General features: G+C 48.1%; 1 protein-coding gene across 1 annotated transcript; it reads right to left on the reverse strand.

Annotated features, from left to right (window-relative positions):
• Positions 1–18,389: 18,389 nt before the first annotated feature.
• On the reverse strand, positions 18,390–22,355 carry LOC121272557 (interferon regulatory factor 2-binding protein 1-like). The gene is made up of 2 exons (XM_041179206.1): positions 21,890–22,355; positions 18,390–21,844 (listed from the first exon to the last, which is right to left on the reverse strand). Exons 1-2 carry the CDS (start codon positions 22,232–22,234, stop codon positions 20,585–20,587), a joined length of 1,605 nt encoding a protein of 534 aa, XP_041035140.1. The 5' UTR covers positions 22,235–22,355; the 3' UTR covers positions 18,390–20,584.
• Positions 22,356–22,442: the final 87 nt, after the last annotated feature.

Genomic DNA, 22,442 nt, shown 5'->3' on the forward strand with positions numbered 1-22,442 from the left:
TCTCACTGGGGTACAGTTCCACACAGACTGACTCTCACTGGGGTACAGTTCCACACACACTGACTCTCACTGGGATACAGTTCCACACACAGTGACTCTCATTGGGGTACAGTTCCACACACACTGACCCTCACTGGGTTACAGTTCCACACACACTGACTCTCACTGGGGTACCGTTCCACACACACTGACTCTCACTGGGATACAGTTCCACACACACTGACTCTCACTGGGGTATAGTTCCACACACACACTGACCCTCACTGGGATACAGTTCCACACACAGTGACTCTCACTGGGGTACAGTTCCACACACATTGACTCTCACTGGGATACAGTTCCACACACACTGACTCTCACTGGGGTACAGTTCCACACACATTGACTGTCACTGGGATACAGTTCCACGCACACTGACTCTCACTGGGGTACAGTTCCACACACACTAACTCTCACTGGGATACAGTTCCACACACACTCACTGGGGTACATTTCTACACACACTGACTCTCACTGGGATACAGTTCCAGACACAGTGACTTTCACTGGGATACAGTTCCACACACACTGACTCTCACTGAGTACAGTTCCACACACACTGACTCTCGCTGGGATACAGTTCCACACACAGTGACTCTCACTGGGGTACAGTTCCACACACACTGACTCTCACTGGGGTACAATTCCACACGCACTTACTCTCACTGGGGTACAGTTCCACACACACTGACTCTCACTGGGGTACAGTTCCACACACACTGACCCTCACTGGGGTACAGTTCCACACGCACTGACTCTCACTGGGGTACAGTTCCACACGCACTGACTCTCACTGGGGTACAGTTCCACACACACTGACTCTCACTGCGATACAGTTCCACACACACTGACTCTCACTGGGGTACAGTTCCACACACACACTGACCCTCAATGAGGTTCAGTTTCACACACACTGACTCTCACTGGGGTACATTTCCACACACACTGACTCTCACTGCGATACAGTTCCACACACACTGACTCTCACTGGGGAACAGTTCCACACACACTAACTCTCACTGGGGTACAGTTCTTGTCCTTCTAGGCTTCAGAGGTCGTGGGTTTGGAAGGTGCTGTCTAGGCAGTCTTGGTGATTTGTTGCAGTGCATCTTGTAGACGGTACACACTGCTGCTACTGTGCATCGGTGATGGAGTGAGTGACTAGGCCACTGAATAAAACAACCAATTGGAGTGTTCCACCTAATGTGACAGAAAGTAACTAACGATACATTTTTTCCTGAAACCTTCTGAAACTCGGAAGACCCAATGGGCAGCTGCCCCGTAAAGTCAGAAAGTGCATTGAAACGTTATTTTCTATATAAGGTGTCCTACAGTCACGTGTAAATGGATCATTACCTCCCCCTGTTGAGGCAAGTTTGTATGTCAATCAGCCCAGTATCCAGAAGATAATCGGAGAACCAAACTGCAAATAAGGGACTTAATTTTCAGATATCGGTCGAAAGGTTTAACTCTTTCGCTGCCAAGAACAGAAGCTTCACCCCTCCCCACCACCCCCACCCCCCCACCCCCTTCATGTCAGGGAGTTCCAGAGTATGAGCTACGTGCTCTTGATCGGTTTATTGGAAGCAGGGAGTTCTCCCCAACATTGAACCTTCAAGAAACATTTTTATTAAAAAACAGGTTATCTGGTAATTTATCTCATTGCAGCTTGTAGGATCTTGCTGTGCACGTTTGCCACGTCTTTTGTCTTATCCTTTCACGGGATGTGGGCGTCGCTGGCAAGGCCAGCATTGGTTGGCCGTCGCTAACCGCCCCTTGAGAAAGTGGTGGTGAGCCGCCTTCTCGAACCGCTGTATTGTCCATCCATTGTCTGCAGCAGTTCGGCACAACTGAGGGGTTTGCTCGGCCAAGAGTCAGCCACCTTCCCCGCCCACCCCCGATAACCTTTCACCCCCATCATAAGCAAGGGGTGGTGAAAGGTTATCGGGGGGCGGGAGAAGGGGAGGCGGGAATGTGGAATTGAGGTTACTATCAGACCAGGCATGATCTTATTAAATGGCAGAGCAGGCTCGAGGGGCCGAGTGGCCTATTCCTGCTCCTCATGTGTGTGTTTGTGTTCCTGTGAGTTTGAAGTCACACTTAGACTTCGTCATAGCAGATTTCCTTCCCTAAAAAGGAAAAGGGCTGCAGCGGTTCAAGAAGGCAATTCTCAAGGGCAACTAGGGATGGGCAACAAATACTGGCCTAGCCAGCGACGCCCACATCTCATGAATGAATAAAAAAGGGAATTAGTGAATCAGGTAGATTTTCCCAACAATTGATGATCATGGCACTGTTGCTAAGATTAACATTCAATTCCCAAATTTATTAATTTGGATTTTTAAATTCCATGAGCTGGCGTGGTGGGATTTGAACCTGTGCGCCCAGAACATTAGCCTGGGCCTCTGGATTACTAACCTAGTGACACGACCATTATATCAGCACCTCCCCATATGTTACAGCAGTGACTACATTTCATAGAGCTTCATTGACTGTGAAACGCTTGGGGATAGCCCAGGGTTGTGAAAGGCACTATATAAATGCAAGGTTTTCTTTCTTTATCTCATAATCTTTCTTTATCTTTCTTTATCTCATAATGGCTGGAGCATTGTGACCAGAGATTTCTCACACACTGCCTTCCCCCTCCCCCTCCCCCTCCCCAATCTCCCCCACCACAGTCAGGTAATCTCAGGAGACAGGCAAAAAATATTGTTCCGGAAAATTCCTCTCCAACCACCCCTCTCAAGCAACTGAAACAAGCCCAGGTGGGCAAATGGACCAAGTGTTATCGATAAACGCGCTTATCCCTGTCAGGAAACAGTCCAGCTCCCTCAAGCAGGTAGAGAATCAGCAGGACTCACTATCACATTCTGCAAACTGCTCAACATCCAGTCTTGGCAAAAGAAGCAACGGCGACATGAGGAAAAACGTTTCTTTTACACAGCGAGTGGTTAGGTTCTGGAATGCGCTGCCTGAGAGTGCACCAGAGGTGGGTTCAATCGTGGCTTTCAAAAAGAGATTTGGATCATTATCTCAGTAGAAAAAAAACTTCAGGCCACAGGGAAAAAGCACGGGACTAGGGATTAGGCGATTTGCTCTTGCAGATAGCCAGCATGGGTACAATGGGCAAAATGGCCTCTTTCTGAGCTGTAACCATTCTGTAATTCAACAGGCACCAATAGCAAGCAATTCAATCCAGTGGAATTTGATAGAGTGGGAACTGAAGGGGAAAAGGGTTTAATTCACTGGATTCTACGCAGTGCAACTGGGTGATGGAAAAATTTCTAGGGCTTGCATGATGGTGTGCATAGCCGAAGAGCCTGTGGATGTCACACGGTGAGTGCGCCCAGTTGTGTGTGTTACTAGCTTGCTGGGTGTGTACTCCAACAAGACTCAATCCCTTCAGGAGAGGGGGTGGGGGGTGTGAGGAGAACGGGGCAGAGGAGGGTTGTTCAATGTGACTGAAGGAGTTAAAACCTGGGGCAATCTTCACTGGTGATCGGGGAGAGAGAGGGGCTAGTGAAGTGCTGAAGTCACTGACGATGGCAGGAATGTGATTCAGTGCCTCTCAGGTACTTGGAATTCTGCTCGTCTCAGCCAGCAAACGTGCAGAGCTGAGATATGAACACATATCAGGGAGAGGAAAGGATTAGAGAGGACGGACTGGGAGTGGGGGGGGGAAAGACTGTGAGTGGAATGAAGATAAGATCCTTCAGAGAACTCATTCTGACCTTTTGTCTTCAGTGAGATTTATTATTTATCCCCTAGCTCTCCGTCTTGCTGGACGAGGATAACATTTGGTCGAATAGAGGCTGGATAGATCATTGACAATACCCTCAGCAATGTGTCCAGCAGCACACACCGCTTGGCTATAACTGGCAGGCCATCCCCCATCATTGCTGGTACAAGAGTGTTAATGTTGCAATCCTGTCACAATGAAGTGCACGTTCTGGTTCTAAGTGAGGGAGCCTTTTTTTTAAATTCTTTCACAGGGTGTGGGCAACACTGGCAAGGCCGGCATTTGTTGCCCATCCCCAATTGCCTTGAACTGAGAGGCTTGCTCGGCCATACATGGCTGTGGGTCTGGAGTCACATGTAGGCCAGACCGGGTAAGGATGGCAGATTTCCTTCCCTAAAGAGGCATTAGTGAACCAGATGGGTTTTAATAACAATAGTTTCATGGTCACCATTACTTTTAAACTTTAGGTGTTTCTTTAAATTAAGCAAATTTTAATTCCACAGTGGCCGTGGCGGGATTTGAACCCATGTCCCTACAACATTAGCCTGGGCCTCAGTGACTGTACCACCACATCGCTGTCTCTCCTAATTACTAATTACTCCCCCAAGCTGTTACTAATTGGGGAAAGGTTAAATATATATATAAGAATCAGTGGTGGGGGAAGGAAATGGGCGTCTGCGGGTGCATTCTCAGGATTTTGTGAATAAACCAATGTTAAGAGAAGACTGGCTGCAGATTCCTGCTTTACTCAGTGAATGAGCAATGTATTATAACATAGGAGACATAGGTTTAAGGTTTTGGGCAAGAGATGCGGGGCAGGGGATGTGAGGAAGAACTTGCTCTGCACAGCGAGTGGTAGTGACCTGGGACTCGCTGCCTGCCAAGGCAGTGGAAGCGGAGACAACGAATAATTTTGAAAGGAAATTGGATGGGCACTTGCGGAAAATAGACTTGCAGGGTTCTGAGGGGGATGGGACTGATTGGATTGCGGTACAGAGAGCTGGCATGGACTTGATGAGCCGAATGGCCCCTTTCTGTGTTGGGATGACTCCATTCCTCAAATGGACTATGAAGCTGAGAGATGGAGAGTATCAGCATCCCACCTTGAGGGAATATTCCCCAATGTTGGAGAACCCCAGGCGTAGTCATTCTGGAAAACTGCGAGCTCTGGAGTTCCCTCCCTAAAGCGCGCCACTCCACCTCCCTGTCATCCTTTAAGATTCACCTTAAAATTCTTCTCTTTGACCAAGCTTTGAACTCAATATCTCCCTTCTTGAGGCCCATGTTTTACTCTGATTGACCCTCTATGTTGCAGCTTGGGGCATTACTCTTTCAAAATGCCTCTTCAAAAACAAGTTGGTATTATTTATTTTGTTTAGCGAATGCAAATCCCATGTGATAGCCTCGCCATTTGCTGAATTTAAGGTGATTAGTCTGCCAGTTTATCAGTAGAGGGGATGCTCCTCGGTAATGTGCAGCATTGTCTGTGTCTCTCCACAAGTGTGTAAGGGGTTTGTACTGAGGCCCCAGTGGGTGGAGGTTGGCTGCACAGGGGCCCTGGCCTGAGCCTGCTTAGCAAGGACCATTGTCACCACGGTAGCCTGCCATTCGACAGATGGGGTCTGTCACAAGGAACTTGTTAGTCACTTCTCACGTTTCCCATTCCTTGATCCAAAGGATGTCCGCTGGTAGATCTTCCTCGGGAAGGGTGCTCCATATGGGGCGCTGGGATGGAAGGCAGGGCAGTAGGTGGGTCACTATGGAGTGGCAAGTGAGGTGTAGCACGGCTGGTTACAACCAACTTGTGAGTTTTCGTCAGTTGGCGGATGTGTGGTGGGGGGGGGGTGGGTGCGGGAGTGAAGTTGTTAGGTTTAATTGACACAAGTAAAGAAAGCCTTGCATTTATATAGCACCTTTCATGACCTCAGGGCATCCCAGAAGCTTTTTATAATCACTTAAGTACGTTTTTGAAGCACAGTGCCTGTTGTAATGTAGGAAACGTAAAAGGCAATAAATGCACAGTAAGATCCCACAAACAGCAATGTGAAAACGTGCAGATATTCTTTTTTTCAGTCATGTTAGTTGAGGGGTAATTGAGGGAAAGTCCTTCACTCTTCTTTGATAATCGTGCTGTGGAATTTTTTTACATCCACCTGAGAGGGCAGAAGGAGCCACGGTTTAATATCTCCCCCAAAAGTCAGTACTTTCAACAGTGCAGCAATCCCTCAGCACTGCACTGGGACCATCAGCCTAGATGGTGTGCTCCATTCTTCGATGAAGTAACAAACAAGGTTGATCAAGGTGGTGTAGTAGATGCTGTACATATGATCCTTCTGAAGACATTCAACAAAGTGCCACACAGAAGGCTTATTAAGAAGGTGGAAGCCTATGGAACTAAGAGAAACGTGGCAGTGGTGCTGCAGTTCACCCTGAATCCTAGTTACTGTGACAACATGCTCCTTTTACATGCATGTTGTAGTCTGGAGTTATGGACAGTGATGATAGCGGGTTTAACATTCTTTCGATCACATGGCTGACCAAGAATCTTTCCCACTCTCATCGCCAGCCATTTATGTGTGTTGGGAGGCTTTTAACAGGTTGATACTCAACTTGTTTGGCCGTGTTATGAACGCACTTGCTTGGCCATCAAGTAACCTGGGGTGGGACTCGAAGCCAGAGCTTCTGGCTCAGGAGCAGGTCTGCTACCCACTGCACCACAAGTCCTCTGAAAGTGGCAGCATTGTTACAAAATTGGCTCAGTGATAGGAAGCAATGGGTGGTGGTGAATGGATGTGTTCTAGACCGGAGCCTGTTTTTTAGTTGTGTTCCTCAAGGATCATTACTCTTTGCAATGTTTATAAATGGCCTAGACTCAAGTGTAGGGAGCAGCATTATACAGTTTGCAGATGACCCAAAACTTGACAATAGGTAGTGGGCTGTGATGAGGATAGTTATAGGTTTCAGGATGACATTGATAGAATAGAGATTGGCAGAAGGAATTCAATGTGGTGAAGTGTGAAATGATGCACTTGGGGGGAGACTAATATGGAAGGATAGTATACTAGAAATAGTGATTTGGAAAAGTTCAAATGAGCAGAGATGTCCATATGCATAAATCCTTAAAGGTGGCAGGGCAAGCTGATCAGGCGTTTATAACAAAAACATCAGCTATGAGTTTAAAGATGGAGGAATAGAATATGAAGACAAAGAGACCCAAGTTATTACTTTATAAATCACTGGTTGGCCTCAGCATATGTATTGTGAACAATCCTGGGCACCACTCCTCAAGAAAGATGCAAATGTGTTGAAAAGAGGTAGCATAGTGTTTGGACTTGTAATCCAGGTTCCCAGGCTAATGCTCTGGGGGACAAGGGTTCAAATCCCACCACAGCAGCTGGTGGAATTTAAATTCTATTAATAAATCTGGAAATATAAAACTAGTCTCAGTAATGGTGACCATGACAACTATCAGTGGTTGTTGTAAAAACCCAACCGGTTTACTAATGCCCTTTAGTCCTTACCAGTTCTGGCCCATGTGTGACTACAGATCCACAGCAATGTGGTTGGCTCTTAACTGTCTTCTGAAAAGGCCTAGCTAGCATGCTACTCAGTTCAAGGGCAACTAGGGATGGGCAACACTCATATCCCAGGAAAGAATTAAAAAAAAGGTTAGTCAGGATGTTACCAGGGAAAGGAGGGGTTGGAAAAGTTCAGACTTTTCTCCTTGAATCGTAGAAGGTTAAGAGGGGACTATAGCAGAAGTTTCCAAGACAACAAGAGGATTTGATGGAACACATGGAGAAAGTCTCCTAGCTCAATAACCAGAGATAATAGGTTCATTGCCAAAGGTCTAAAAGAGACAAGAGAATAGTTTTCACTGCCGGGATTCTGGAACGTTCTATCTGAAAAGGCAGAGGAAACCGATTCCACAAATAATTTTAAAAGGGCGTTGGACAGATACTCGAGGATGAGGAACTTACAGGGTTACAATAAAAAGCACGGATGCAGGGAAGGCAAATGGCATGTTGGTTTTCATTGCGAGACGACTTGATTACAGGAGTGAGGATGGCTTACTGCAGCTATACAGGGCCTTGGTGAGACCACACCTGGAGTATTGTGTATAGATTTGGTCTCCTTACCTAAGAAAGGTTATACTTGTCATAGAGGGAGTGCAGCGAAGGTTCACCAGGCTTTGATTCCTGAGATGGCAGGATTGTCATATGAGGAGAGTTTGGGTCAAGTAGGAGTTTAGAAGAATGAGAGGGGATCTCATTGAAATGTATAAAATTCTGACAGGAATGTACAGACTGGATGCAGGGATGATGTTTCCTCGGGCTGGGGGAGTCTAGAACAAGGGATCACAGTCTCAGAATACGAGGCAGGCCATTCAGGACTGAGATGAGGAGAAACTTCTTCACTCAGAGGGTGGTGAACCTCTACCACAGGAAGCTGTGGAGGTCAAGTCACTGAATATATTTAAGAAGGAAATAGATAGATTTTTAGACTCTAAAGGCATTAAGGGGTATGGGGAGAGAGCGGGAGTAAAGCGTTGAGATCAGCCATGATCATATTGAATGGCAGAGCAGGCTTAAAGGGTAGAATGACCTATTCCTGCTCCTATTTTCTATGTCTATGTTTTCTATGACTAAACACAGTTGTTCTTTCTGAGAACCAGCAGTGGTGTAACAGACAGAACGGCCTCCATTGAAAGTCTCTGGACTGGGGCTTAAACCCATAACCTTCCAGCTCAGAGGCGAGGGTGCTGCCCACTCAGCCACCCCACAATCGCTTCCGCTTTGCTTCTGACATCAGCTCATCACGTGAAGCCGTCAGCAAACCCAGATACAAAATTGAGCCATATACACTCCTGCTGAGTGAGCTAATCTCAGATGGGGCTGGGGGCGGGGGGGGGTGACATTGAGGGAATGAGGGGCTACAATTTTCCTCAGTGCCCCTTGGCTAGAGTTGTGAACATTAGGAATCAGCCAGGATTCCTAGTCCTGATCCCAAGTTAGCTGGGAACTACAAACGTGTTGAGGATTATCAGGGTCAGCTGTGATTGTCCTTCCCTCCATACAAAGTGATTATGTCATTGGACTAGTAATCCAGAGGCCTTTAACTAATGATCCAGAATACCTGGGTTCAAATCCCACCATAGCAGAATTTGAATTCAATTTACAAAAAATAAAATAAAACTTGAAAATAAAATACCGGTATCAGTAAAAGCAACTGCGAAGCTGTTGAGTTATCATAAAAACAATCCACCCTGCTCTCATGCCCACGTCTCCATCCTTGGCCTGCTGCAATGTTCCAGTGAAGCTCAACGCAAACTGGAGCAACAGCACCTAATCTTCCGACCAGGAAGGCTTTACAGTCTTCCGGATTGAATATCGAGTTCAACAATTTTAGATCATGAACTCTCTCCTCCATCCCCACCCTCTTTCCGATCTCCCTCTATTTTTTTCCAATAATTTATATAGATTTTTCTTTTCCCACCTATTTCCATTATTTTTAAATGTATTTCCATCCATTGTTTTATCTCTACCTTTTAGCCTATTTCGATCCCTTCCTTTCACCCCACCCCACCCCCACCAGGGCTATCTGTACCTTGCTTGTCCTGCTTTCTACCCTTAATTAGCTCATTCCTTAGCTAATATCACCACCTTCAACACCGCTTTGTCCTTTTGTCTATGACATCTTTTGGCTATCTCCACCTATCACTGGCCCTCTATCCAGCTCTACCCCCCACCCTTTAAACTAGCTTATATTTCACCTCTTTTCTATTTTTACTTAATTCTGTTGAAGAGTCATACGGACTCGAAATGTTAACTGTGTTCCTCTCCGCAGATGCTGCCAGACCTGCTGAGTTTTTCCCAGGTACTTTTATTTTTGTTTTTTTATCATAAAAACCTGTCTGGTTGACTAATGTCTTTCATGGAAGGAAATCAACTGTCCTTATCCTGTCAAGGCCTATAGGGGACTCCAGTCCAGGCTTACCTGCCCTCTGAAGCAACCAAGCCAACCACACAGTTGAATGAAACCGCACTGGTTGTTCAATTGGAAGGCCCACCACCACATTCCCAGGGCAATTGAGAATGGGCATCAAATACCAGCCTCGCCCACAACCTGAAAATGATTGAGGCAAAGGGTTGTTGCCAATGGGAATCAATATCATCGGTGAAGGGCTGGGGGGGGACTGTTAATGGTATGTTACTAATATTGTTAAGATACACAGATGAAGAGTGCTATTAATTAAGTGCTTAGAGTACATATAAAGAGAGACTGTTGGATTACTAGGCTGGTAGGAGAGTACATATAAAAAGATGCTGCTGAGACATTGGGTTGGTACATAGGAAGCACACATATGTAATGCTGCATACTGTGAATACATCTATTGTCAAGAAAAGTATTCATGTCTAGTTTCGTACTTTACCAACAGGCTTGGGATTGGAATGACAGGGATGAGGAAAGCAAGGAAGAAAATCTGGTTGTGAATTAAATCATTTGCAGCAAAATAAGAGGCACTGGTCTGACAGGATTAAAGCTTCAGGCTGCATGCTATCTTTTCCTTTAAAATAAACTGTTGAAATCTAACCCTTCCTCCTACCACAATCAATGGCTGCATTCCATCACATTCCTGATCCCAGGGTCACTGCCAGGGCAGACGACCTCCCAGTGTGTCCGTGTGCCCAGAGCAACGCCCACACACATGTCAATCAGCACGGTGCTCTTGTCTTCGCAGAGCACGCGTTCGGAGAGACCAACCTGCCTCCCAGATCCAAGATTGTAAATGCTTTGCTTTACAATATATCCAGGGCCGGGTTTGTGGAGAATATGTGTGCGTGCAGGTGAACAAACTGAAAATAAAGCAAAAGGAAAGTAAATAATCTATTTGAGTGCACAAGTTTTAGATTTTCTGTTCCAACAACTTCCCCTCACTTCTGTCTAAAAAAATAACTTGTTTCTATTGCTCCTTTCACAACCCCAGGATGTTCCAGAATCCTTTGGAAGAAAATTGTTTAAATGCTTAATGGTGAAAAAAATTGCAGGAATATGGGGAAAGAGCAGGGAGAGGCTCACTTATTCACTCTTTACAGTTCTATAACAGCTAATTAAGTACTTTGGAACCGTAGTTACTGTTGTGTAGGAAATGCAGCAACTTATTTTCTGACTCGTTCATGGGATTCAGATGCTGAGAGACCCCCCTTTTGCATGAGCAGTGTTTCCTGTGCCTTTAATTTTTGCACAGGACAATATTATGTTTGGGCTCAGAATTGCTTATATTTGCCTAGTTGTGAGTTTGAATTGACTTTCTCGGCCAGATTCCTGACTAAAGAGGTTTGGACCAAAATCCTCCATGTGATACTCATGACTTATTGACCTTTTGGGGTGAGAGAGGGTTAAAGGCAGTATTGCCTAACAACCGTTGCTCATGTAAAGATAATAGGAAGTATCAAGTCTCTTGTTCAATTACTGAACTAATATGTAATGGTTGGAACTGCAGGAAATACTATCATGTAGACTGCTCATTCACTTTCAATTAATGGACTGTTTAATTGGCTCATCGAAATGGCCTCATGGTTACATTGACGTTTCCATCAAAGCTGCTCATTACTTCTCAGTTTTTATCTCCATATCCTACACAATCTTCCTGCTGTTTCCTGCATCTTCAGTGTGTTGAATTCAGGACACCTAATAATCCAGACTGACAGTCCAGCGCAGTACTGTGGGAGTACTGCATTATCGGAGGCGCTTCTCTCAAATGAGGTGTTAAATCCCCAGCTGCCCTCTTGCAACGGATGTAAAAGATCCCATGACACTATCTCAAAGAGCACGGGGAGTTCTCTTGGTGTGTTAGCCAAAACTGGGACACCAGAACTGGGAGCCATATACATGATAATCACTAATTAATCTAATAGGGAATTCAGGAGAAATTTTCTTACGCAGAGAATGGTAAGAATGTGGAACTCAATCCCACAAGATGTAGGTGAGGAGAATTGTACAAATGAATTAAAGGGAAGTTGGGTAAACATGAGGGGGAAAGGGATAGAAGGATATGCTGATAGGGTGACTTGAAGAAGGATGGGAGGAGTTTCATGTAGAATATAAACTGACATGGAAGTGTTGGATTGACTGTAAATACAATGAGTTTATATCTTAACCAACATCGCTACAACAGATTATTTGATATCTGTGGGAGCTTGCTGTGTGCAAATTGATCAGCGTGTATCCTACAACAGTGACTACAATTCAAGTTCTTTCAGATTGTTAATTGGTACTTAGCTCTTGTAGAAGGCAATCCCTTCCCGAGTCGGCCACTGGTTCAGCTCTCTCTCAGAACAATAGAAACGTTACGGTGCAGAAAGAGGCCATTCAGCCCATCGTGTCTGCGCCAGCCGAAAAGAGATAAAAGAAACTAGCTGCTCTTTTTAATCCCACTTTCCAGCACCTGGTCCGTAGCCTTGCAGGTTACAACAATTCAGATGCAGCCTCAACCACCAATTTAAGCAGTGAATTCCAGATACTCACCATCCTCTGGGTGATAAAGTTTTTCCTCATGTCCCCTCTAATCCTTCTACCAATCACCTTAAATCTATGCCCCCTGGTAACTGACCCCTCAGCTAGGGGAAACAAGTCTTTCCTGTCTACCCTATCCAGGCACCTCAATTTGTGCACTTCAATTAGGTCACCCCTTAGCCTCTTCTGTTCTCAGAAAAACAACCTTAGCCTATCCAATCTCCCTTCATAGCTGCAATTTTCAAGCCCTGGCAACTTTCTTGTAAATCTACTCTGCACTCTCTGCAGAACAAATATGTCCTTCCTGTAACATGGTGACCAGAACTGTACATAAAATTCCAGCTGTGGCCTAACCAGCGTTTTATACAGTTCCATCATTACACCCCTGCTTTTGTATTCAATACCTCACCCAATAAAGGGAAGCATTCCATATGCTTTCTTGACCACCTTGTCCACCTGTCCTGCCACCTTCAAGGACCCATAGACATGCACTCCAAAGTCTCTCACTTCCTCAACCCCTCTCAATAACTTCCTGTTTATTGAGTATTCCTTGCTTTGTTTGCCTTTCCCAAATGTATTACCTTGCAGATCTTCTCCAGATTGAATTCCAATCGCCACTTCTCCATCCACACAACGAAACCATTGATATCATTCTGGAGTCAACAGCTAGCCTCTTCACTATCAACTACATAGCCAGTTTTTGTGTTGTCTGCAAATTTCCCAATCATGCCACCCACAATTAAGTCTAAATCAATAATGTATACAACAAACAGCAAGGGACCCAACACTGAGCCCTGTGGAATACCAATGGAAATCATTTTCCATTCACAAAAACACCCATCAACCATTACCCTTTGTTTCCTGTCACTGAGCCAATTTTGGATCCAACCTGCCACCTTCCCCTGTATCCCATGGGATCTCACTTTCCTGACCAGTCTGCCATGTGGGACCTTGTCAAATGCCTTACTGAAATCCTTGTAGACAACATCCATTTCACTACTCTCATCAATCCTCGTTACTTCCTCAAAAAAGTTCTATCAAGTTTGTAAGGGACAATGTTTCCCTAACAAATGCTGACCATCCCTGATCAATCTGTGCCTTTCTGACAGTTCATCCTGTCTCTCAGAATTGTTTCCAATAATTTGCCCACCACTGAAGTCAGACTGACCAGCCTATAATTTTCTAGCCTATCCCTCACACCAGTTTTAAATAATGGTACAATGTTCGCAGACCTCCAATTCTCTAGATCTTGCCTGTATCTAGTGAGGATTGGAAACTGATCCTCAGAGCATTTGCTATTTCCTCCCTGGCTTTCTTCCAACTGCCTGGGATACAATCCGTCTGCCCCTAGTAATTTATCCACCTTCACGGATGCCAGTCCCTCCAGTACTTCCTCTCTCGTTATGCTTATTGTATCCAATATTTCACTCTCCTCTTTAGCTAGAATGTCTGCATTCATCCCTCTCCTTAGTGAAGAGAGAGACAAAATACTCATTGAGAACCCTGCCCACATACACGGTGAAGATACACGGTGTCTCAGTGGTAACCACAGGAGTTACGGCTCCGCAGGGCCCTATTCCCTGGACATTGCATAACATCTATCCTCGTTCATACCTTGCGTAAATTATTCGCAGGACCCATATCCATGGAACTGAAGTAATGTCAGTATGTACACAGTACAGTACTTTCATTACTTTATGAACCTCACTAAATTTGCCAAAGTTTAGATTTCTTTAAATTATACACAACCAGATGGTGAGTGGCTTGATGGGGAACTGGTAGGTGGTGGTGTTCCCAAGCACCAGTTGCCCTTGTCCTTCTAGTGGGTAGAGCTCGCAGATTTGGAAGGTGCTCCCAAAGGAGCCTTGGTGAGTTGCTGCAGTGCATCTTGTAGATGGTACACACTGCTGCATCTGTGCATCAGTGGTGGAGGGAATGAATGTTTATGGTGGTGGATGGGGTACCAATTAAGTGGACTGCTTTGTCCTGGATGGTGTTGAGCTTCTCGAGTGTTTATGGAGCCACATTCATCCAGGTAAGTGGAGAGTATTTCATCACAATCCTGATTTGTGCTTTGTAGATGGAGGACAGGCTTAGGGAGTCAGCAAATGAGTTACTCACCTCTGAGTGCTCAGCCTCTAACCTGCTCTCATATCTACAGTATTTATATGGATGGTCTGGTTCAGTTTCTGCTCAATGGTAACCCTCAGGATGTTGATTTTGGGAGAACTCAACAATGGTGATGCCATTAAATGTCAACAGAGATGGTTAGATTCTCTCTTGTTGGCACCTGTGTGGCACAAATAACTTGCCGCTTATAGCCTAAGCCTGGGCATTGTCCGGATCTCTCTGCATTTGGACGCGGACTGCTTCGGTATCTGGGAAGTTGTGAATGGTGCTGAATATTGTGCAATCATCAGCAAACACCCCCACTTCTGACCTTATGATGGAGGGAAGGTCATTGGTAAAGCAGCTGAAGGTGGTTGGACCTAGGACACTACCCTGTGGAACTCGTGCAGCAACGTCCTGGAGCTGAGATGACGGACTTCCAACAATGACAACCATCTTCAATTGTGCTGGGTATGACTCCAACCAATGGAGAGTTTCCCCAATTCCCATTGACTCCAATTTTGCTTGGGATCCTTGATGCCACACAATCAAATGTTGCCTTGATATCAAGTGCAGTCACTCTCACTTCACCTCAAGTTCAGGTCCTCTGGCCATATTTGGACCAAGGCTGCAATGAGCTCAGGAGCCAGGTGGCCTGGCGGAACCCAAACTGAGTGTCAGTGAGCAAGTAATTGAAGCGTAAGTTACGCTTGATAACACTGTCAACGATACCGTCCATCACTTCACTGAGTATTAAGAGTAGACTGATGGGGAAGTAATTGGCCAGGTTAGATTTGTCCTGAGTTTTGAGACAGGACATACCTGGACAAATTTCCACATTGTTGTGTAGATGGCAGTGTTGTAGCTGTATTAGAACAGCTTCGTTAGTGGGGTAGCTAGTTCTGGAGCACAAGTCTTCACTAGTATTGCTGGAATTTTGCCAGAGCCCATATCCTTTGCAGTATCGAGTGCCTTCAGCTGTTTCTTGATAACATGTGGAGTGAATCGAATTGGCTGAAGACTGGCATCTGTGATGCGCGGGACCTTAGGAAGCAGCTGGTTGGATCATCCACTCGGCACATCCGGTTGAAAGTTGTTGCAAATGTTTCAGCCTTGTCTTTCGCACTGATGTGCTGGGCTTCCCCCACCAATGAGAACGGGGATATTTGTGAAGACTCCTCCTTCTGTTAGTTAACAGTCCAATACCATTCGTGACTGGATGTGGCAGGACTATAAGAGATTTGATCTGATCTGTTGTTTGTCGGATCACTTAGCTCAATCACATGCTGCTTCCGCTGTTTAGAATGCAAACAGACCTATATTGTAGCTTCACCTCATTTTTAGACATGCCCTCCTGCACTCCACATTGAACCAAGGATCCCTTGGCTTGATGGTAATGGTAATGAGAGATATGCTGGGCCATGAGGTTAGGTTGTGGTTGAACACAATTCTGCTGCTGCTGATGGGTGCCTGATGGACACCCAGTTTTCCAGTTTTGGGTTGCTAGATTTTTTATAAATCTATCCCAAACAGCATAGTAGAAGTACCACACAACACAATGAAGAGTATCCTCAATGTGAAGACAGGACTTCATCTTCACAAGGACTGTGAGGCGGTCATTCCTACCTATACTGTCATTGACAGAAACATCTGGGACCAGTAGATTGGTGAAGACAAGGTCAAATAGGTTTTTTCCTCTTGTTGGTTCCCTCACTACCTGCTGCAGGCCCAGTTTGGCAGATATGTCCTTCATGACTCAGGCAGCTTGGTCAGTAGTTGTGCTGCCTAGTCACTCTTGGTTATGTATATTGAAGTCTCCCACCCAGAGTACATTCTGTGTCCTTGCCAACCTCAGTGCTTCCTCCAAGTGGTGTTCAACATGTACTGATTCATCAGCTGAGCAAGGCCAGTCGGTGGCAATCAGCAGGTGGTTTTCTTGTCCATGGTTTCCTTGTCCATGTTTGACCTGATGCCATGAGACCTCATGGGAAGTCCAGAGTCAATGTTGAGGACTCCAGAGGCAACTCCCATATAAATGAAAGTTGCTATTGGTTGAAAATTAGAACAACCAAAACATCCTTCCAGTCTGAGAAAACAGTTCCGATTCTGGAGAGCTGCAAGGATGCGAACAAGAGACTTGCAAAGCACGTGTCTCATTTCTTTAAGTGTCATTGGGCGAATGAAATCTGGGATGGGAGCCCCATCCATTTTAGGGTTTTTAATTCTATGAGAGCTTCACCTATTTTAACATTTATAACGTTGCCAACAGTGCAGCTTCCTGGCCTCCAGGAGCCCGTATTAATAACCCTGTGAGCTCCTGTTCAAATCACACCATGCCAATAATTTGAATTCAGTTGAAAACAAATCTGGAAATAAATAGCCAAGAATGTAAACGTGCCCATCAAGCAGATTGCCGTAAAAACCCAACTAATTCACTAACATCCTTTAGGGAAGGAAAGCTGTCACATTGACATAATTATACGCTCCACACGAGACTCATCACATCTTACTTCACCTGCCTTTCAAATGAGATAGTAAACCGAGGCCGGTTTGGTCTCTCGGACATAAAAGAACTCATGGTGCTACTTTGAAGAACAACTGGGGGTGTTCTCCTCAGTGTCCTGGCCAATACTTATCCCTCACTTGACAGGTAATCTAATCATTGTCACGTTGTTGTTTGTGGGAGCTTGCCTGTGCACAAATTAGATGCTAACATCAGAACAATGGCTACACCTCAAAAAGTACTTCATTGGCTATAAAGTGCTTCGGTTGTCCTAAGATGCTAAAGGGTTATATAAATGCGAAGTGTATTTTTTTCAATACACTTACAATACCTCCCAGTGCAAGCTGGAGGAACTGCACCTCATCTTTTGATTAGCCACTTTACAGCCTCTGGACTCAACAATGAGTTCTGCAGCTTCGGACCATGAGCTCTTGTTCTCAATTTCCAACTTCTTCTCCACACCTCCCCCCCATCGCCTCCACTGTGCCGGTCTGTATCTTGTTCTCATGTTTTCACTTTTGGACAGCACTGCTATTCACACCTACTCTGGACCAATTCTTTGTTTCTTAAGTACCATCATCATCACTCCCTTTGCCTTTGGTTTCATGACATCTTTGTCATTTAATCTCCCTTGCCCTCTAACCTATCCCATACCATCTCTTTTGCTCCACTTTCCCCTTCATCAACAGCATAAAACCCATCATATTTCTACCCCTCTTCAGTCATATTGGACTCAAAATGTTAACTCTTTCTCTCTCCACAGATGCTGCCAGACCTGCTGAGTTTTTCCAGCACTTTCAGTTTTGATTTCAGATCTTCAGCATCAAAGGGATCTTGCTTTCACAACACCTCTACCATCTCGAGACTTTAAATAGCCATTGACATTCTTCAAAACATTTGCCTTGGATCATACTGTGGAACCGTTTCTAACCATTACTATAGTGATTGTCGACTAACCGTTTTTCCTATGATCTTTTAGCTACTCTGTTGACAAGAGCATCATCATGGGAACACCACAGGCTCCAAGTCCTCTTGAGTAAACACAACTGCTGGCCAATAGCCTGTTTCTTTGCTGTAGACTTGATACATGATTGTGTGGGACTAAAGTCACATATGGGTCAATACAGCAGCTTTCCTAAATTTGGTGTCAACTACATTCCTTGTCACTGGGGCAGTAGTCTGGGACTCCTGACAAAGAGTCATCATTGACCCGAAACATCAACTCTGTCTCTCTCCACAAATGTCACCTGACCTGCTGAGTATTTCTAGCGTCTTCTGTCTATTATGGAAGCACCTTCATTGTACAGACTTTCAAGAAAGCTGCTCACAATGATCAAGGTTCTACCACAAGCACTGCAGCAAAATTGAGATATCCCCCACAGTACATAAATTAACTTGTTTCCACATCTCATTCTGATGCCATGCTTTATCATTGCAAGTTCTGAGCTAGTTCTGTCATAGAACAATCCAATCCCAGTGAAAAGGGCTTTATTTTGTAGGGATTTTGAATTTAAATATAAAAAAAAAACATTCTTCTGTTAAACCATGATTATCACAAGCTAAGGTAATTACAGATTATTACAATACAGGGAGGAAGAAACAGGCAGTACAGTCACAGGAATCGAGAGACACAACACACACTGGTAAATCAGATCACACAATGAAAACCTCCCCAGACGCTCACTGTTACTTTGCAAGGGTGCAGTAGTTTTATCATTTAAAAAAAAACAGTAGCATTTTAAACACACACAAGATGAGCAAACAAAATGGCTGACATCACTCATCATTATCATTACAACATCTGATCAAAACCCACCCCACTCACAAGTCTTGCCAAGGCTCAGCTTCACAGACTCTGCCTTCCAAAGATGTACCCGACTGGTCACTGAGGCAGCGGGGCTGGGGGGTGGAGGGGGGGGTGGTGGAGGTCAGAAGTCCGCTCCAGCACAGAAGGCAAAGCTCGATATGCACATCCTGAGCAACTGTAGTCCCAATCACAAAGACCCGGACCACTGTCACGAGTGGTCAACTGCGGGGTTCAGTAACGGCCAGTCGCAAAATGCAGCTCAGGTTCAGTCTCCTCCATATTTGGCTGGCCAGATAATGGTGAAACTTTTCTTTCACCCTCACATATGACGCAGTTATTTTTTTTAAACAGACAGGAAAGCAGTCATGGAGGTATGAACACACCGTTTTGTCCATGATGGTGACACTGAAGTCTATCCTTTTCCTGAAGGCAAGTTACACTCTTCACAGCCACCCGAGCTCAAGCCGCAGCCCAAAGAATACCACTGGCTGAGAGTCCACCTAGTTCCTATCCACCTTCCCTCTTCCCATCACATGGCTGTTGATCTTACTAGGGACGCTGACAGGTGGAAGACGAGGCATCCTGCTCCACCACCTTGTCCACGTGGCTGTCTTTCACACGGCGGGAATTCACAGAGGCCATTCGACTAAGGGAAGCATCGCTGCCAGGTCGCATCACGCTCTTGTTCAACACCCACGCATACGTCCTCAGCAGCAGTCACCACCCAGCGACCAGAACGGAGCCGTCCTTCTTAATCTAAGGGGCTGAGTGGATAGAGTGCTGAGGTCAATTGAGAAATCCCTCTCCCAACTCACTGCCCTAGATTGTTACCAGATAATTGGGCGCAGACCAGAAGGTGCATCCTAGACATGCCCGGCTACTCTGTGCTTTAACCATCTGAGCCATCGGACAGAAGCTAGCATTATGTGGTAGAGGTCTTGGTGAGAGAGCGAGGAACACCTCCGCACCAGCCCCCCGCACCCCCTGCATACAACCACACACAAACTTGCAATGTGTTTCCAGCTCTGGCAGTTTAATCTGCAATGGGTCCATTGATTTTTTTTTCTTAAAAAGGTCAAACCCGGTGACTGCTCCAGAGTTGTACTGCGCAGTATGAATCTGAATGACACTGGCAAACCAGCTCCCGTAACAAACACTCAGCTCCCACCCACCACCCCACCTCCTCGATTTTGGAAGGAGCAGTACTCAAATCTTCACTACCCTCTATGGCACAGTGAGCGGGCAGTGGACAAACACACGAAAGGGCGGGGGGGGGGGAAATGGCAAGCAAAAGCCATGTTAAAACATCATGGATGCCTCTTGTTGCACTTTCCACCTGGAATGGGGGTGGGTGGGGCGAGAAACAGCACAACATATAAACACACATACACAAACGCACATATACAAAAAGTGGTTGTCCAGAGTCTGTTGAATGTGAAGACATAGTCCAAAACCAGTGTCAATAACTGGGTGTCCAGTCCCCTTGTAGCACCTCGAGATCCACGACGTCGGCATGAAAATGATTCAAGTTTGAACATGTCGAAATCTCAAACAAAGTGAAAAACTCTTGCCTCAAGACGGCAGTCAGTGCCCGTTCTCCACTGATGGCCCAGCGTCTAGTGCCAAGATGGGCCATGAGGTGGGGATTGCGGCAAATGCCCCACTACAGTAAATCTGTCCTGGGAATCTTCCAAGCAGGCGAATTAATCCCAACGTCTTTTATTTCTTTCGGTTGGCAGAAACATCTCAGCCCATCTGTGGATGGGGTGGCGGTGGTGAGGAGAGGTGGGGTTGGGGGGGGTGAGGAGAGGGGGGGTGTTGTGCAGACGGCTTCTGATTTTTCGACACACCAACCCAACGGCGCTGCAGCTCAGGGGTCCCTCTCCTTCTTCACCTTGATGTCGCCCGCCAGGATGGTGGCGATTTCCCCTTGCATGAAAGCCCAGGGCACGTTGGAGCCGATGAGGGGGCACTTCTCGCCGCTGGGGCAGTACACCTCGCCGCTGGCCCCCTGCGACTTGATGCTCTCCCTCGAGCAGGGGAAGCAGAACTTGTGCCCAGGCACCGAGGGGCACTGGACAAAGTGGGTGTCCTCCAGCCGCTGGTGGCAGATGGTGCAGCAGAGCGGGCTGTTGGAGGAGTCGGGGGCACCGGGGGGCTCGGAGCCCGGGCCGGCCTCGGCCGAGGGGCCGCCGGGGTCACCGTTGCGGGAGGCCAGGCGCCGCTGGCCACTCTGGCCGGGCGCCGTGGTGGAGTGCACGGCCTGGCCGAGCTCCTTGGGCCCCAGGGAGTCGGGAGCGGGCGAGTGCCCTATCTGGGTCGGGCCGTCGGGCAGCAGGTGGGCGGAGGGGGGCACCGAGGAGGAGGAGGAGGAGGAGGACGAGGTGGAGGAGAGGGGGGCGGCCCAGGGTTGCCCGTCGCCTGGCACCGCCTTGCCCGCCTCGGGCTCCCGGTCCGGGGAGGCTTTACGGCGGCGAGTGGCCGGGCGGGAAGGGGGTGCCCGGGGCCCGGAGCTGCCCCCGGGCTCGGCGTGGGGCTCGGGGAGCAGCTCGGCGGGCACGGCCTCCTTGAAGAGGCGGGCGGCTTCGGTCAGGAGCTGGGCCAGCGGCCTCCAGTCCCCGGCCCCGGGTCGCCTCTCGTACTCCAGGCACTCGAGGCCCGGGCTGCCCCCTCCGCCTGCTCCCCCGGCCTCCTTGGCGCTGTCGGCCAGCATGTGGCGACAGGCCTCGGCCACCCCGGAGTGCACGGCCCCGGAGCCGCTCGGGTACTCGATGAAGAGCCGGAGCTCCAGCGCCCGGTCCGGCGCCCTCTCCGCCGCGTCGAAAGCCAGCACCCGGCCCAGGAGCGAGGGCTCGGCCCGCAAGCGGAGCGGGAAAGGGGCGCAGTCGGACAGGCCGAGCAGCGAGTCCCTGACGGCGGCCGGCCGGCCCGCCCACTCCTCGGCCCGGTGCCGGAGGGCCCGGCTCAGCTCGGAGAGCGCGACCTCGGGCCCGCCCCCCGCCGCCCCCGCCACCACCGCCGGCCCCTTCTCCCGCAGCGCCCGCTCCAGCTCGGGCCGCCGGCCGCCCAACTCCAAGCCCAGGCCCAGGCCCAGGCTAGGCCCCGGGCCCGAGCGGGAGCTGAGGCCGAGCGGCGGGCGCCGGGAGGCGGAGGCGGCGGCGGCGGCGGCGGCGGCCGGGGGAGGAGGAGGCGGAGGAGGCGGCGGCGGCGGCTCGGGGCCCGGGTATTCCCCCAGGAGGAGGCGGTGATGCGGTGGGAGGGGGGTGCGGGGCCGGGCCTGGGCCTGGGCTGGAGCGGGGCCCGGCGGAGGGAGGCCGTGCGCCCGCTTCAGGTGCCGCGTCTGCTCGATGACCAACTCGATACGGTCGGCGCCCTCGTAGTTGACGCAGCCCCGGCACACGGCCTGCGAGAAATCCCAGATCATGGCCCACGGCATCCGCGGCAGGTCGCACAGGTAACACGAGTGTCGGCGGGAGGAGGCGGCAGCGGCCGAGGCCGCAGGCGGAGGGGCCGAGCCCATCAGGACAATGGCAGGCGGGTCGGAGCTAGGGGGAAAAAAACTAGGCCTCAGCCCCACTGCGCCTGCGCCCCCCCGCCGCGGCGGCCGGGGAGAGGGGGCGCGACGCCGGATGGATCGTCATGACGCCTACCACCCCCCCCACCCCCCCAACCCCAACCCCTTTCTCCCAGGAGCCGGAAGGGACATCATCACGCACCGCCCACATCCA

The sequence above is a fragment of the Carcharodon carcharias genome, chromosome 34 (assembly GCF_017639515.1).
Source record: "Carcharodon carcharias isolate sCarCar2 chromosome 34, sCarCar2.pri, whole genome shotgun sequence".
NCBI classification, from domain to species: Eukaryota; Metazoa; Chordata; class Chondrichthyes; order Lamniformes; family Lamnidae; genus Carcharodon; species Carcharodon carcharias.

Excerpts from the sequence above, each read along its gene's own strand:
- LOC121272557 (XM_041179206.1), bottom strand. The coding sequence starts at position 22,234 with ATGGGCTCGGCCCCTCCGCCTGCGGCCTCGGCCGCTGCCGCCTCCTCC. Across the intron at positions 21,845-21,889 it reads CTCCGCCTCCTCCTCCCCCG|CTCGGCCTCAGCTCCCGCTC; the intron begins GCCGCCGCCGCC and ends CGGCGCCCGCCG.